Below are 14,919 nucleotides of genomic sequence, written 5' to 3'. Positions count from 1 at the left end.
TGATTTGACCATTATACCCTTTCTATTATTTGGCGTAAAATGACCTCTAATGATTCCCCAATTAAAGAAACAAAATAAGGCTTTGATTGGTTTAACTCCTAAACGCTTTCTTGAAATAAACCCACAATCTTGCATATTTTAAGTCAATTTTCTTTTGCTGATCTTAGAAACTGATAGAAGAATAAATGTTTTGTTTGTTTTTAATATACGTTGCGATCAAAAGCTAGATAAAATTTTATAGGTTAATGATTTTCATTTATTTTCAAGTAAAATAAGAATAAACCAAGCTGTATTTAATTTCTTGAATTATTTGTTCAAAGCTCTAACAGAAAAAAAAAAAGATGTATGTGTATATTTGTAAGTTTGTTGTTGTATTGATAAATGAGAAAGGGGCCTTTGTGTAATTGTCATGGGAAGTTAGTTTACTAACGAGAAGATATTACAGAAGAAGACAGCTTTAAGAGGGAACGTGGGACATTGACAGTGTTTTAAGCTGTCGGTGGAGAGAAAAATGATTCTCATTAATTTTGGATGATGTGTTTACTTCTGCTTTCACAAATTTTAAAGCTAATGATTTTACGACCATTTCTCTAATATACTATATACTTTTTAGGTTTTTTTTTTCAAATGTACCATTAAAAGTGCCAGATGGATGATATATTTACTTGTGTTTTCCACAAATTAAATTAGAAACTTGGAATTCAAGTTGCACACCATAGTTGTGTATGCAAAAGAAATTATACAAGATAGATTAAAATACTCATTAAAATAAGCAGCGTGATTATATTGAAATATTCAATGTCGATATCGAAATAAAATGTGTCGGCGGTTTTCTTTTTCTTTTTTGCAATATTAAAATGTGTCGGGGTATTATGTAGATATATCATTTTTTACATATGGTCTTGAAAACAAGATAGCAATTTACAAATTAAGTAGTTAGTCCAACAAATCTTTTTTTCGGGGCTCGATTATTGATTGAAAATACACAATTGACCACTACAAAACGAAATGGTGTCATTTAAAATAACTCAGTATTATAGTGGATTTCGATGAGGATTGGTTTTTGGGAGATTCCGGAGGTGAAGCTGAAGTCCCATAGTACGGTTATATAAGAAATAAAAATTTCCCAAATGACTAAATTTTTCTAAACAATAGGTGTCTACTTCAATTCGATATTTTCTTGTATTTTATTGCCTTAGTTCATCGTGGTATTCACTGCGAATTTACGACATTTTCCAACCTGATTCTCTAGTTTAAGTTATTGAAGTAAAAACCTAATAATTAAATGCAAAATTATTAAAATTACCTAATTTACATATATTTTCTGGTATTTTTTCCTTAGTTCATAGTTTTTGTTTTAACCCCGAATTCACAATATTTTCTAACATGAACTTCTAGTTTAAGCTATTGGATTAAAATCAAATTAAAAAAATACAAATTTATATTTCGAAGTTAGTCCTACGATGTATATAATATAGTGGGTTAGTAGACAATCTTTATCGTTATGTGAAAAGTGAAAACAATAAGACTTATATTCCAAGTTAATAATTAAATTCGTATAGCTACGTACATAGCCTCTATTACTATAATTATTCATTAGTTCTTCTCGTTAATTTATTTGTGTATTTGAATGACAACTTATAGTATTAGATTATGCGGAAAATTAAAAGTTCTCTTATATTGCCGACACTATCAAGAACTAATCATTTCACTAATTGTGCTGTCAAAGTTGAACATAAACGACCAACCGTTGATAAGGATATGTACATTACTCCTTATTTGATCAAACGGAATAATAATTTGTGCTAATATTAATATACTATTAGTGTCATCATCTGAATTTTAAATCTGTATAATGCAAAATCATTAGGATAATAATATTAACCGGTTTGGTGCCTGGGTTTAATCGAACCAAAACGATTCACGACAACCGGAATCGAAAATCGAAGTTAATTTCACAAGTCACAACACTGATTAAACTTCAAAATTTAGAAATCTAAGCTACAAATCCATCCCTCAGGCAACGTCTTTGTTTCCTGGTTAGATCCGACGAGTGTTGTTCTCCTTTTCATCAGAAGTTCTGCTTCCACTTGCCCTACCCGAATTGCTCTGCACGAAACCACCATTACCGACTGGTGGTTCACCACCGCTTTGTTCAGCGTTTCTCTCTCTCAGCAAGTTGCTGCCATTAGAAGACGCTGGCCTCATCATTGCCCTCGGTAGCTTTAGTTTGATGCTATTTGCCTCTCCTGAGTCCGAATTAGCTTCCTCCTGAGATGTAGCTGGCGGCATTGGTGCTAGTGTTGGTGCTAGTGTTGGTGTTGGTGTTGGTGTTGGACCTACAACAATCTGAAGCACAGGCTTCTTCCATTTCTTTCTTTGGCTTGGCTTTGGCACATTCGATTTACCCTGAAACGAAATTAACCAAATAAGGATTCTGCTGTTTCCTAGCTACACGTATAAATGATCAATACAAATATAAACGTTAATAGCCTTTACCGTTGTGTTTCCGATGTCTGATAGAGGTTTTCTTTTCTTCCTGGTTCCTTCATCATCATTAGTTTCCTCCACTGGCTTGTCAGCAAGTGCGTTTTGCAGCAGCATTGCTCCACGTGAAGCAAGGACTTGTTGTTGTTCTTTGTCCTTCTCACTGTCCTCAAAGGCCTCTGAATCTGAGTCTGCGTTTCTGTTGGAACATCTCACTGAAGAACATCCGCATGATGCACCACAAGATCCCTTTCTAGCTCGGCATTGACACTTCATCGTCTTGCAAGAAGAGTTTCTACTGCAACTGCAACACACATCAGATGATGATGTGGATCTCACTGCAGAAGCATCCGAGTTCTCTTCATATGAACGCCTTGGCACCACGCTAGAGCGCCGTCTGCCCACTTTGAAGTTCCGTTTCTTATTGAGCTTTCTAACAGATTCCTGTTCCGAGTCACGCTCTGATTCTTGTTCAGGTCTCCATTCATCATCAAGATCTCGACCTTCCCGTTCATGGTCCGACTCTTCTTCAGAATCAGACGTATCCATGTCCTCAATAACTATAACCGAGCTCCGGGCTTCCTGCTTATCCAAGTCGTCAAGAATTATTATACCCGAGTTCTTCTCCTCTGCAGACCATTTCTCCAATGCAGAGGCCTGTAAAATAGAATCCCAATGGATTGATATGCTAAATTTCAGCAAGAAAGAAGGATAAGACATTAACCTGTCAACAAAACAATATGTTTTCAACTAACCTGTGCCTTGACCTGGTGAGCGAGGTCTGCTTTTTGGATTTCCAAGACTCGAACGAAACTACTAAACTTTACTATTTTTTCTTTCAGGTCTCTTATAAGGACATCCTTTTCTCTGCAGTCTGCCTCTTTATCTCGAGCTAGACATCTTTAAAATTAAACAATGGACAGAAAGAAAGAATATTAAATTAGAAATCATACTTTGAAAAAAGCTTTAGTCACTAAGTGAGATTTTACCTCGCAGTTGATGCCAGATTGAAGAGATAGTTCATGATGCTCTTCGCGTCACCTAATGTTCGAACTTGGTTCCACCTTCCTCTTCCACCAAACACACGCTCACGTTCCTCTGCTTCAGATAACTGTGATGCCATGGAAACGAGAGTGTTTGAAGAGGTCGCAAGCATATTCTCAAGAGCAAAGATCCTTGAGTTTCTTGCACCCGGAGACATGGTATCACTATCAACGCTGTTTGGTCACAGAAGACGTAAACGGTTTAATATATATATTTTTAATTATGAACTGGTTGGTGCAAAAACTGATTTTTTCCAGATCACCTACCTTATCTTGGCATTCTTGAGTAACTCGTTCTCTTCCCTTAGCCTAGCAACTTCCTGAGCCATTCTTGCTCTCCTGAATTATAGACAGGAGATATTTGAGACAGTCTAGAGGAAATTCTTTGTTATCACAAAACGTTTCTTGTCAGGCCATGATGAAGCTATAAAACAAACACAAATACATGACATACTCTTCTATTTGCCTCTCGTATTCAGAACGCACTTCATGAACCCGAACGGTGACTTCAATCTCATGCTCAATTGCTTGCATCAATGCCTGCAAATAAATCACCAAAGTCAAGAAAGAAAGTTGCATTTACAAACCAATCAACACAGTCATCAAACTCTCCATATCTAGTCAGTAACTGGAAAACAAAGCAACGGTTTCATATAGTTTGGTGGGTGTTACCTGAGTTCCTGGACCATTAACACTTGCCCCACCTGCATATATAGTAGGAGATCCAAAACAATTAATACCAACAAAAAAAGGTGATCATGCTAAATCGTGTAATACAAAAACCCTTACTCAATGTCTCGCGTGAAGACGCTTTTCGAGTTTCTAAAAGATCTTTAAGTCTTTTTGTCGCCTGAGATGCCTCTTCTGTCTTTCTTTGCAAAACCTGTTAAACCCACAGACTTTTGAGCAGCCATGACAGTAACAAAATATTCAGACCATTTATCTGGAAGTTTATAAAAATGCTCACCAGCTTCTGTTTTTGATTCAAAGCCATGAGTTTGTGCATCTCATACTCATTTCTCCTTCCCTCTTTTTTGAGCTGGCCAAAATTTAAATATAGGTCATATAATGATTGCGAACACGACACTTGTTTTACTTGTTCACAAGTGGAGCAAGACACACACTCTTATAAATTAGTGAAATCAAGTAAGCGGCAAGTCACCAGAGAAGAATCTTAAATGGCTACGAATTGAGGAATCGAATATACCTGCATGACTTCTTTCTCTCTCGAAGCCTTCCAAGCCCTGAACTGCTCTGACTCTTGCTTTATCTTTTGCTGCAATTGCACCTGAAAATTTCAATTAAAAAAGCAGATTAGCATAGTTAAGAAAATAAGCATGAACATAAACATATAGAATATTAAACTTGAGATCACCTTCTGGGACTTAATTCTGTGTATTTCATCTTGCAGTTTTCTTGCCGCATCATCACTTTTCTGCTTTTGCCTCAAGAGTTGAGCTTGTTGATCTTGTTTCTTTTTCAACTCAGAAACCTAATAAACAACGCATCATGAAAAATCATATGTAAATCGCAAGTATAGCTGATAAATCAAAACAGGTGTTACCTGGGTTTCAAGCGTGTTCAGTTTCTGAAGATACTCTTCCTTTAGTTTTTGGGCACCATCGCCTGGGGCAGATGGTATGCTAGCAAGGTTCTGTCTCAAACCTTCAATTTCTCTCTGCCAATGCATATTTCATTCAATCAAAATTTGAGTCCATTAATCCCATTAAAATGCAGCTACGAAAAAAGAACCTTAAAAAAAAAAGAAATTTCCATTAAACCACAGAACAACTAACCTGCAATGCTCTTTTTTCCTGTTCTAGTTCATGAACCTTTTTCTCATAATGTTGCTTGAGAACAGATGTACCACCACTTGAATAACGCTTCATTTCAGCCTACATGAATAAATTGACTTGTCACTGGATTTTATACGCATACTAAAAGGAGCACATTCCAAATCTGAGAATAGTACCTCCTTTTCTTCAAGTCGCTTATCCAATTCCTTCAGCTCCATGTCCAACTTTTCTTGAAGTGAGCAATGTTCAAGCTCTTTTTCTTGAAATTCAATCTCATCTGCATACAAGGCAAAGCAAATAGAATTAGCAATGTAAAAAATTGAGGGTTCTGCTTCTTTCTGCCAGGCAAACAAAAAATGCTAAGTTAAAGTACCTACCAGTGACATCCATTACTTTCTCTTCACAATCTGACGACTCATTAGATGAGGGGAACAAAACATTACTCGAACGAGGCCCATCGTCATAGGAATCAGTAGACTCAGAGTATTGGCAATTACTGGATTTCTTTAAGCTTTTGATATGCAACAGCTCTCCTTCCAGCTCTTGGATTTTTGAAACGTACTTGTTGACCAAACCAACATCCTGGAAGAATAAGAACTTTAGCTACAAAAAATATCACTTAGTCATAGGCTTTAACTACGGAATCATAAAGGACATCCTACCTCATTTTGGCAGGATTCAATCTCATCCAAAGATTTACCATTTCGAACAGATTCAATTGTCAAAATTAGTTTGTCCTTTTCAACCTAAATGGACGAAAACAAAGTGTTAACTGTTAGATATCATATGAATTGACGCATTAAAAACAGTGAGAATAGAAAAAATACCTGAGCATCGTAAGCACGCTTTGAGAAATGCTCACATGCAACTCTCCGTTCTTGAAGTTCATTTTGTAGCTCACGATTGCTTGCCTCAAGCAGTGATATTTTATGCTTGAGAATCTAACAGAGGTAATATAAGTTTTCAGAATTAAAATCATGTGACTAGCATCAAATGTAAATGTTTGTCTTAGTCCAGATGGAGTACCTGGAGCTCATCAAAAGCGCCACTGTCTCCCCGATAGAACCTGAGTTCTGTCTGCAGCTGCTCAATTTGACTCCGCATACTTTGCATTAGTGCCGCTGCTGGGTCTCGATTGATCTAGACGTTGCAAGAAATGACAAGTCGGTAATGTCATAAAAATTAAATATCATATAAATATCATAGTTAAAGAACAAGAACTAAAATACACGTACCACTGCTTTGTTTTGAATATTGCGAGCACGATTTGCATACTTCAGTGTATTCAGTGTCTCCTCAGCATTTGTATCAGCTGGACTTACGCAAGCTGCATCATAAATTGCGTGATTAAAATCAATGCATGAATAAAAAATAGATTGTTCAAAAAGCTCATAAATGTGAAAACCATACCGATCATCACTGTTTTACTATTGCCACCAAGGGAATCCTACGTTACAGGTTAGTACGGTTATATTAGGACGCATAATTCGATTGACAAAGTGTAGTGAAATAGATACACAAAAACCTTAATACCTGGAGCAGGCGAGTTAATTTGCTGTCTCTGTAAGGAACATGACCTCCTTCCTTTCTCTTTCTCTCATCTCCTAATGCACTGATTACATTTCCCAGAGCTAGTAAACCTTTGTTGATATGGACTCCTGTGAATGTATAGTAAACAAAACTCACAGTTAGTCATTCTTCTTTCTAGACAAAACCAAAGAAGAGTAGTATAGAACACAAAGATTGGTGTGAGTTAACCTTCTTTGAAACGCATCCCATCGGCTCCTGTTCGTTTTGCTCGTTCTGAGCCAGCTAGGTCTACCAAATGTAGTTTTGCACACAGGATATCTTCACTAGCTTCTTCACTCTTTTGTTCTAGAGTGATTGTGAAGATTGCGTGAGACCGACTATATAAAAAAGAAAACTTTCTCGTTAGCACATTCGTAGGAGATATACTTTCTTGATAGTAATGAAATTCTCTCTATTCACAAGTATACTTAATTCTACTAAATTAAGTAAGAAGAAAACGGAAAGAACTCTAGTGAATCCATTTCAAATTCTAGAATCACCTTGATTGGCTATTCATGTTTGTGCTGGCAGTAGCACGAGATAAAGAGCCTCGTGATAGATAAGAGCACATCTCCTCTTTCGTCTTCACTTCTGCCTCTGTAACGCCAGCCAAAGTTATCCCTCCACTAGTAGTTTCTCTGATTTGAATTGGAGCTCTTGAGAGGGCAACGTGCTTGGCCTGAACCCCACCATCATTTTTTTGGAGGGCCGACGAATTTGAGTCAAGCAAATCGAAAACTTCTTCCTTGAATATCTGCATTTTAAGAAGCAAGTATCAGAATTCGAAATATACAAAAATCAGACCTCAGATAAGAAGCCCCAATAGATGCTCTTACCTCAATAAAAGATACCCGTATCAATAGTTCGGTGGAATCTTTGGTAGTCTCCACTCTTCTAAATATATCTTCCATCACTTTTGGTATGATACCACCATTTGTTCCATCTCCAGTGTAATTAGTACCCATAGTGTATGTTTTACCTGAACCAGTCTTCAATAACAACAAACGAAAAAAAAAATTGAATTTGATAGACCAAACACAAATCATCTTGTAGCTCTAAAAGAATTGAAGAGTAAAGAGAGTATCAGATCAAACCTGGCCGTAGGCTAGAACTGTAGCATTATATCCCTTAAATAGTGCTTCCACAAGTGGAGCAACACAATGATCGTAGATCTCCAAACACGGGTACCCAGCATTTCCAAATACGAAATCGTATGTAAAACTATGTGAACCTATGTGAACCTGTTCATTTCAGATTACAAAATTGCCAGCAAAAAATGAGTTCTCGTATACAGAATTATCGATTTATAAGATGAGAAATTACATGCGAAAAAGGAAAAAAATCCTGCCGATTGAATACCTGTGGCTCCTTGGGAGCAACGGTGATGCAATCTGTGCATCCGTTAAGAAGCTCCGGCGTAATCAACGGACGGATATTGACTGCAACTCGGACGCACTCTGTGCTCTCCATCTCCGGCGATTCCAAACCCAGAAACCCAGATTACGGATCCAATCCAGAAAATGATTCACGAAGAAAACCCAATCAACACCACGAAATGTAGATTGAATCCAAGAACAGAGAGCTAGGTATTTCAGCAAGCTGAAAATTCTCGCGAAATGGGAAAATGGGGAGGAGAGAATTCAAAATTTGAAGAGATTCAGACAGAAAGGAATAGAGAGAGAGAACGCTAATGAAAGGTTGATAAATAATTAATTTTAAGAAAGGAAAAATTAAAATATTCTGTTTCCGCCCCTCAGGTTCCGAATTCAAATTTTTTGAGACCGTTACGCACGTGATTATCACACGTGAGCATTAGAAAATTAAAGCCCCATTTGCTTATCTCCGATCCATGTAAAGCCCATTGGGCTCATATTGATCTTTTGTCTGAAGTGAGGTGAAAAAGGCGAGGAAGACGATGGTGTTCACAGGAAGCTCAGTAATGGAGACACTGGAGCAATCTCTACAAGACGGAAATATCTACAGACAGCTCAATGCACTCATCGTCGCTCATCTCCGTCACCAAAATCTCTCACAGGCATGTATTTTCTCTCTTTCCGTTCCAATTCTGGGTCTGAGCCATTTTTGATAGGATTAGTAACTACATACAGTTTCTCAATTTGGGAATTAACTATTTTTGGATTTTTTTATTTTATTTGGGTGTTCGTTTGGATTTTAAATCAAGCTAAATCAGGTGTTCTTATGACATTACTATTTTAAGGGATGATGTTGTAGAAGAGTAGTGAAGTGCTCAAGTTTGGATTTTTCATTAGTTAACAAGTCTTGATTTTGAGGTGGAACTTTTCTAGGCTGCAAGTGCGGTTGCTTCAGCCACCATGACACCATTGAATGTTGAGGTTCCTCCAAACCGTCTTCTGGAGCTTGTTGCAAAGGTTCTTTTTTTTTTTTCCTTTTTTTCCACATGTAGCTCTATGTTTATGTTTTTGGAGTGTATGTGAGATTCTCTAGTTCTCATGTCCAAAATCAGAAGAAATTGTTTTGGGTTCTGAGATGAGAACAGGGTCTTGCAGCGGAGAACAATGGGACATTGAGAGGTGTTTCTTCATCAGTCTTGTTACCAACTTCTTATGGATCAATCGCTACTCCTCGGACAGCTTCTATTGACTTTAGGTGATGTCCCTTGTTTTTCCAATGAGTAACATAGCTTTATGTTTCGTAAGAGATGAAATCAAAACTGCTTATCATCTAATCAACTTTTTTGGACTTTGTCGAACTAGTGTTACTCATGCCAAAGGATCATCAAAGATGCTCCCAAAGCATGAATCGAAGCAGCTATCGGAGCACAAGGTATATCATGTCGAAGTAAACACAACTTGGTCAATCCTAAATAATGTTTTTCTCTGAGGAATTTGAATTTTGACTGATAAGCTTTTGAATTTTATAGAGCGTCGTTAGGTGTGCAAGATTGAGTCCCGATGGAATGTTTTTCGCAACTGGTGGTGCAGACACGTCCATTAAGCTCTTTGAGGTAATCATGAACTTTGTTCATTTTCATTGTACCTCAACTAAATTTTCCTTAAGCATCATCAAGAATTGATAGTTCTTTGGATATACCGTGTTGTTTCTTTAAGGTGCCGAAAGTAAAACAGATGCTTTCAGGAGATACTCAAGCACGACCATTAATACGGAGTTTTTATGATCATGCTGAAGTAAGCCTTCCCGTTATCATTATTTTTATTCCACAATTTTCAGGACTTTTTTTCTTTTTTCTTTTGAATCTCTTATTCTTATGAAAATCATATGCAGCCAATAAACGATCTTGATTTCCACCCTCGGAACACAATCCTAATTTCCAGTGCCAAAGACAACTGTATAAAGTATATTATCGATTTATCATTTCTGTTCTCTACCTAAATGGATTCTCGCAATGATCACAAGAAAATTCTGTGTTCACCTTTTTTGTGTGTCTTTTCTTGTGGCTTTGACAGATTCTTCGACTTCTCCAAAACCACAGCTAAACGAGCATTCAAAGTTCTTCAGGTAGAGCTCATGGTTGTTAGCAGTTTCTACTTAGCTACATAGTGAAAATCACAGCAAATCGATAACTGTAAAAATTCTGCAGGATACCCATAACGTGCGCTCTTTATCTTTTCATCCTTCTGGAGAGTTTCTTCTTGCAGGTGAGATCCTTCACAAGACTGATACAATAAAAAATTTGTCTATGCTGAGATTATTTTGAAATTATTTTGAAACCTTCACAAAACAATTATTTTGAAATTGAAATTTTGGCTTTTGCAGGAACCGATCATCCGATTCCACATCTGTACGATGTAAACACTTATCAGTGCTTTCTTCCTTCAAATTTCCCAGACAGTGGAGTGAATGGCGCCATTAATCAGGTACTTATCTCGTAGATCTTAGTTAAGGTGCTATGACTATAACCATCTCTTGTGATGATGATCATGGCTGTGGGATTCTTGGTTTTTTCAGGTGCGGTATTCATCGACCGGATCCGTCTATGTTACTGCCTCAAAGGATGGAGCTATTCGACTCTTTGACGGGGTTAGCGCAAAATGTGTACGCTCCATTAGCGGTGCACATGGAAAATCAGAGGTTACAAGCGCAGTTTTCACCAGAGATCAAAGGTACAAAGAACACTCAAATCCATTTTTCTCTAAGAGATCACTAGTATTCTCAATAGTTCTTGATCCTATGGCCTTTTTTTTTAAGGTTTGTTCTCTCGTCCGGTAAGGATTCTACGGTTAAGTTATGGGAAATAGCTTCGGGTCGAATGGTAAAGGAATACCTCGGAGCAAAGCGGGTAAAATTGCGGTCTCAGGTAATGATTTTCTCAAACCTTGAAACAGTTATATATTTACTTAGTCCTACTTATCTTGAACGGTCTTCATTGTTGTGTTAACGCAGGCAATCTTTAATGACACGGAAGAGTTTGTAATCTCCATAGATGAAGCAAACAATGAGGTAGTTACGTGGGATGCGAGAACTGCAGAAAAAGTGGCAAAGTGGCCTTCGAACCATAACAGTGCACCGCGGTGGATCGAACACTCGCCGGTGGAATCAGTCTTTGTTACTTGTGGAACGGACAGATCAGTTAGGTTCTGGAAAGAATCCGTATAGGATGATAAAAGTTGTGTTTTTTAATTTCTTAAATCATAAACCATGCATGAAAATACAAATTACAGAAACTCGCTGGAGATAGATTTTGCTTATTCAATTTCAAAGTAAAACAATTCGGAGACTTGCGTTGTTCATGTTGCTTTGTGGTAGACGCAATTAATGTTCCAGGTCACTGCATAAGAACAAAAACAGAGGAGTTAGCTTCTATTGACTTGCAGAGGTTAGTTTCTACTGAGAAACTTACTCATGGCTGTAGTAACTCTCCTTTTATCTGCGGTTAAAAACTTCGTCGGTCTAACATTCTTGGCCGGCCCACAGATGTACTGTTGTTTAGGTGCCGTGAACATGAAGTTTGCAGGCATTCGAGCAGTTTTATTCGAGGTACCAGCTAAACCAACGGTTATCTGGAATGCACTTTCTAAACCCGGTTTCAAGACACCACCTTTGCAGCAATTAGCGATTTGCTGATTGTAAGGAGTTCCAGGAAGCAAATCGACGACTGTTGGTTTACGAACACAGGAACGAGGGATGTTTCCTTTGAACATGGAGCAATCTCCTTGCTCTGTGGTTTTTGAACCAATTATGCTCCAGATAATCTCTTTTCTGGTCCATCTCCAGCTCATTTTCCAACCCGGTGAACGAATTGAACGTTGTCTCTGGTAATTGTAAGCTGTAACTACAGCCTGGGGAAAACAAATATTAGTTCTAAGGTTCAGTTTTTAAGAAAGCATATCTCTGAGATTTGGTGAGACAAGAAGTAGTCATGATGGTTGGACTTACAACGTAGCCATCAGGCGTCCAGGTCATGAGATCCCATTTGATTGTGATGTTTCCGCTGTTGATGGCGAGAGCTTCAAAGAACACATCAAACACTTGATAAGTTTATAAAAGAGTCTAACAGAAAAATGAAGGTAGGAGAGAGATCTTCTTCTTCACATTCAGAGGTTTACCTGAAGAAGTGAAACATGAAAAGGAAAACAAGAGCAGGGCGATCATGGCCGAGAAGAGAGACTCCATTCTTGTGATTACAATGGAGAGAGAGAGCGTGAAAGGGCTTTGTAAGAAGAAAGACCAAAGGCGTAGACTTTGACTTCTTCATTCGACCAACAAAAAAAAAGACTTCCACTTCATCAACTAGGGTACACATGTGCACAGCTGTATACTTGTATCACATTGACTGCCATTATCTCCGGGATTTTTGTTTTACTTTTCAACAAACATATTTAACGAAGATTAGTTTTATGATCCATTACAAATTTACAAATCAACTTAACTTGGAAGTACAAAGAAGCATTTTCAAATAACTAAGCAAAAGCAAGGAACTTTATCTTATATCCGATTCTTGAGCCAGCCATGAAAACTGAAAAGTGTGTCAAGTGTAAACGTTACATTGAGCTGAACCAAAAAGATTATTGAGCTGATGATCAAAGATCACTATTTCCTGACAAAATCATAAAAAGGAAAGAACAAAGACTTTTTTTTTCCTCAATGGATTGAACCATGAACTTCTAGCAAATCCTATCAGAATGTAGAAGATTATCAGCATCACATCCTCCGTCTCATCTTATTGTGCGGTTTCTTAACAAAGCTCATATTGATCTGCTTGAGCCGTCTCCTCTTCCTCGCGGTTTTCTCAGGCAAAGTCTCTCTCTTCTTCACATTGCTATCCACTTCCTTGGTCTTCTTTTTCAAAAACCTCGGATCAACTCTGTATTCCTTGGGACTAACAGCAACTCCTTTCCTTGCAGCTTCTTTGTACAAACCATTAGCTCTAGTTAGCTGGTTATTCGCACACATTTTCCCCATTAACAAATCATAAGTCTTGATCCCAGGTTTGCAACCATCAGCTTTCATGTTCTTGAACACACTCATCGCATGCTCAAGCCTCTCAATCCCACACAATATCTTCAGAAACCCGTAATACTCCTTCTTATCCAAAGACTTACCATAACCTGCTGATTTCATCTTATCGATCATTTCGTCTCCTTCACCGATCCTAGCTGCTTGATATAAACTCCTGATCAGAACAAGGTAGGTCTCAGCATCTGCTTGACAACCCCATTCACCCATCCTACCAAACAACTTCATCGCCTCTTCGGTTCTCCTGATTTTACACAGATTGTTAATCAACACATTGAAAGTCTTTGTATTTCTTGGCACACCACGGTACTCCATCTCCAGCAAAACCTTGTCCACTTCGAGCTGGAGCCTAAACGGATCTTTCTTCCTACAAAGCTTACAAACACAATCAAGAATCACGTTATATGCTTTCGTTCCTATCTCGAATCCTCCTCTAGACATCTCACCAGCTAACTTAGTTGCATCATCGAGTTTCTCAGCAGCACACCAACCACTGATCAACAAATCACAGATGTTTTCGTCAGGAAATATCTCGTTAGCAGTGCTCTTCACCATCTTCTCTGCGAAACTCGCGTGCCCTTTCTCGCAGAGCTTCTTCACGACCAAGGTAAGTGATTCTCTATCTCGTTTTAATCCGTAGTCACTCTCCATCTTCTCGAAAAACTCAACGACCTGTTTAGGTCGACCCGCTCGGACGAGCCTGTCGATCGCCGACTCTAGTGTTTTCGCTCCGGCGACGCCTTTGTATTTCGAAATGATCTCTTGCATCCCTCTGAAATCCTTTCTACGGCCGAAGTAATCGACGAAAAACGAAACTGTTTCATCGGTGTGGGAGAAGCCAGAGTTCGAATCCAGCCACTCGTTAAACCCAAGAGCTGCGCGACCAGCTTCCGGCGAGAGATTGAGTGTCTGGAGAATCAAATCGGGATTCGGAGTGATGTGTGAGAAGCTGAGCTGGAAGCTCTGCGAGATGGATTGAGGCTCAGCTTCAGGATTTCCAGTGAGCTCCTTCGAGAAAGAAAGAGCGATCTGATTCGAATCTAGAGTTTCAGACTCCGCAGCATTGGTTTCGGATGAGAAGAATCTATAAGGAAACAACGAGAATCTGGGAGGTGGCGGAGTAGAAAACGACGGGTTAGGAAAAATGATACGGGACTGAGATTGAAGGCTATTGACGGATGAGGATGAGAGGCCACGGAGGAGGAGCCACCGGAGTTGCAGAGACGGTAACGGCGGCGGCATTTCTGATTTAGGGAGAGGTGGTAACTAGAGAGTGGTGGGAAAGGAGAGAGAAGAAACAATGGAAGTTGAATCAAAACCCTAGTTCAAGATTTTGGAACACCAAGAATAATTGGGCTTGGGCCTGCAAATTGCTTGAGCTCCTTGGATTTGTAATTCAATATATATTAATAACACATGGACTCAGATATTACTCGGGGATGTAGCTCATATGGTAGAGCGCTCGCTTCGCATGCGAGAGGCACGGGGTTCGATTCCCCGCATCTCCATTTTAATTTGCACATCAGTTTGTTTTTTTCTTTTTTTTTTTTTCTTTATAGAACTCTCTT

At 38.4% G+C, this 14,919-nt stretch overlaps 4 protein-coding genes and 1 non-coding gene across 6 annotated transcripts; 2 read left to right on the top strand and 3 right to left on the bottom strand.

Annotated features, from left to right (window-relative positions):
* Nucleotides 1-1,890: 1,890 nt before the first annotated feature.
* On the bottom strand, nt 1,891-8,548 carry LOC18012535 (kinesin-like protein KIN-4C). Of its 2 annotated transcripts, XM_024151833.1 has the most exons (27): nt 8,255-8,548; nt 7,990-8,136; nt 7,732-7,884; nt 7,396-7,649; nt 7,085-7,233; nt 6,860-6,984; nt 6,737-6,773; nt 6,562-6,653; nt 6,353-6,466; nt 6,154-6,267; nt 5,989-6,072; nt 5,704-5,908; nt 5,503-5,603; nt 5,327-5,425; nt 5,095-5,208; nt 4,906-5,022; nt 4,738-4,818; nt 4,498-4,569; nt 4,320-4,413; nt 4,203-4,234; nt 3,985-4,070; nt 3,798-3,869; nt 3,477-3,704; nt 3,243-3,387; nt 2,500-3,144; nt 2,204-2,409; nt 1,891-2,109 (listed from the first exon to the last, which is right to left on the bottom strand). In XM_024151833.1, the coding sequence occupies exons 1-27, from the start codon at nt 8,363-8,365 to the stop codon at nt 1,989-1,991; spliced, it is 3,798 nt and encodes a 1,265-aa protein (XP_024007601.1). In that variant the 5' UTR covers nt 8,366-8,548; the 3' UTR covers nt 1,891-1,988. The 2 variants fall into 2 exon arrangements, with proteins under 2 accessions (XP_024007601.1, XP_024007600.1); XM_024151832.1 differs by having other exon boundaries at nt 1,891-2,409.
* A 272-nt stretch (nt 8,549-8,820) lies between these two features.
* LOC18012978 (cleavage stimulation factor subunit 50) lies at nt 8,821-11,609 on the top strand. Its single transcript, XM_006394489.2, has 13 exons — nt 8,821-8,930; nt 9,202-9,285; nt 9,414-9,523; nt 9,631-9,700; nt 9,798-9,881; nt 9,985-10,062; nt 10,160-10,230; nt 10,342-10,393; nt 10,476-10,533; nt 10,652-10,752; nt 10,844-10,998; nt 11,084-11,192; nt 11,279-11,609. The coding sequence occupies exons 1-13, from the start codon at nt 8,835-8,837 to the stop codon at nt 11,489-11,491; spliced, it is 1,281 nt and encodes a 426-aa protein (XP_006394551.1). The 5' UTR covers nt 8,821-8,834; the 3' UTR covers nt 11,492-11,609.
* LOC18012898 (COBRA-like protein 5) lies at nt 11,466-12,596 on the bottom strand. The gene is made up of 4 exons (XM_006394490.2): nt 12,442-12,596; nt 12,272-12,342; nt 11,736-12,174; nt 11,466-11,663 (listed from the first exon to the last, which is right to left on the bottom strand). Exons 1-4 carry the CDS (start codon nt 12,506-12,508, stop codon nt 11,623-11,625), a joined length of 618 nt encoding a protein of 205 aa, XP_006394552.1. The 5' UTR covers nt 12,509-12,596; the 3' UTR covers nt 11,466-11,622.
* A 193-nt stretch (nt 12,597-12,789) lies between these two features.
* Nucleotides 12,790-14,624, bottom strand: LOC18012897 (pentatricopeptide repeat-containing protein PNM1, mitochondrial). Its single transcript, XM_006394488.2, has one exon. The coding sequence runs from the start codon at nt 14,591-14,593 to the stop codon at nt 13,037-13,039; it is 1,557 nt and encodes a 518-aa protein (XP_006394550.1). The 5' UTR covers nt 14,594-14,624; the 3' UTR covers nt 12,790-13,036.
* Nucleotides 14,625-14,786: 162 nt separating this feature from the next.
* On the top strand, nt 14,787-14,859 carry TRNAA-CGC. Its single transcript has one exon. It is a non-coding gene; the product is annotated as a tRNA-Ala (tRNA).
* Nucleotides 14,860-14,919: the final 60 nt, after the last annotated feature.

Source organism: Eutrema salsugineum, unplaced genomic scaffold (genome assembly GCF_000478725.1).
Source record: "Eutrema salsugineum unplaced genomic scaffold, Eutsalg1_0 scaffold_6, whole genome shotgun sequence".
Taxonomy (NCBI): Eukaryota; Viridiplantae; Streptophyta; class Magnoliopsida; order Brassicales; family Brassicaceae; genus Eutrema; species Eutrema salsugineum.
This window is presented reverse-complemented; position numbering and strand designations above follow the sequence as displayed.

Coding starts and splice junctions, on each gene's coding strand:
- LOC18012535 (XM_024151832.1), bottom strand. CDS start 8,365: ATGGAGAGCACAGAGTGCGTCCGAGTTGCAGTCAATATCCGTCCGTTG. Junction 8,137..8,254: donor TTGCTCCCAAGGAGCCACAG/GTATTCAATCGG, acceptor TGAAATGAACAG/GTTCACATAGGTTCACATAG. Junction 6,985..7,084: donor TGGGATGCGTTTCAAAGAAG/GTTAACTCACAC, acceptor ATACATTCACAG/GAGTCCATATCAACAAAGGT.
- LOC18012898 (XM_006394490.2), bottom strand. CDS start 12,508: ATGGAGTCTCTCTTCTCGGCCATGATCGCCCTGCTCTTGTTTTCCTTT. Junction 12,175..12,271: donor GGACGCCTGATGGCTACGTT/GTAAGTCCAACC, acceptor TGTTTTCCCCAG/GCTGTAGTTACAGCTTACAA. Junction 11,664..11,735: donor GAGAGTTACTACAGCCATGA/GTAAGTTTCTCA, acceptor GTTCTTATGCAG/TGACCTGGAACATTAATTGC.
- LOC18012897 (XM_006394488.2), bottom strand. CDS start 14,593: ATGCCGCCGCCGTTACCGTCTCTGCAACTCCGGTGGCTCCTCCTCCGT.
- LOC18012978 (XM_006394489.2), top strand. CDS start 8,835: ATGGAGACACTGGAGCAATCTCTACAAGACGGAAATATCTACAGACAG. Junction 10,231..10,341: donor GCCAAAGACAACTGTATAAA/GTATATTATCGA, acceptor TGGCTTTGACAG/ATTCTTCGACTTCTCCAAAA. Junction 10,534..10,651: donor TGGAGAGTTTCTTCTTGCAG/GTGAGATCCTTC, acceptor TGGCTTTTGCAG/GAACCGATCATCCGATTCCA.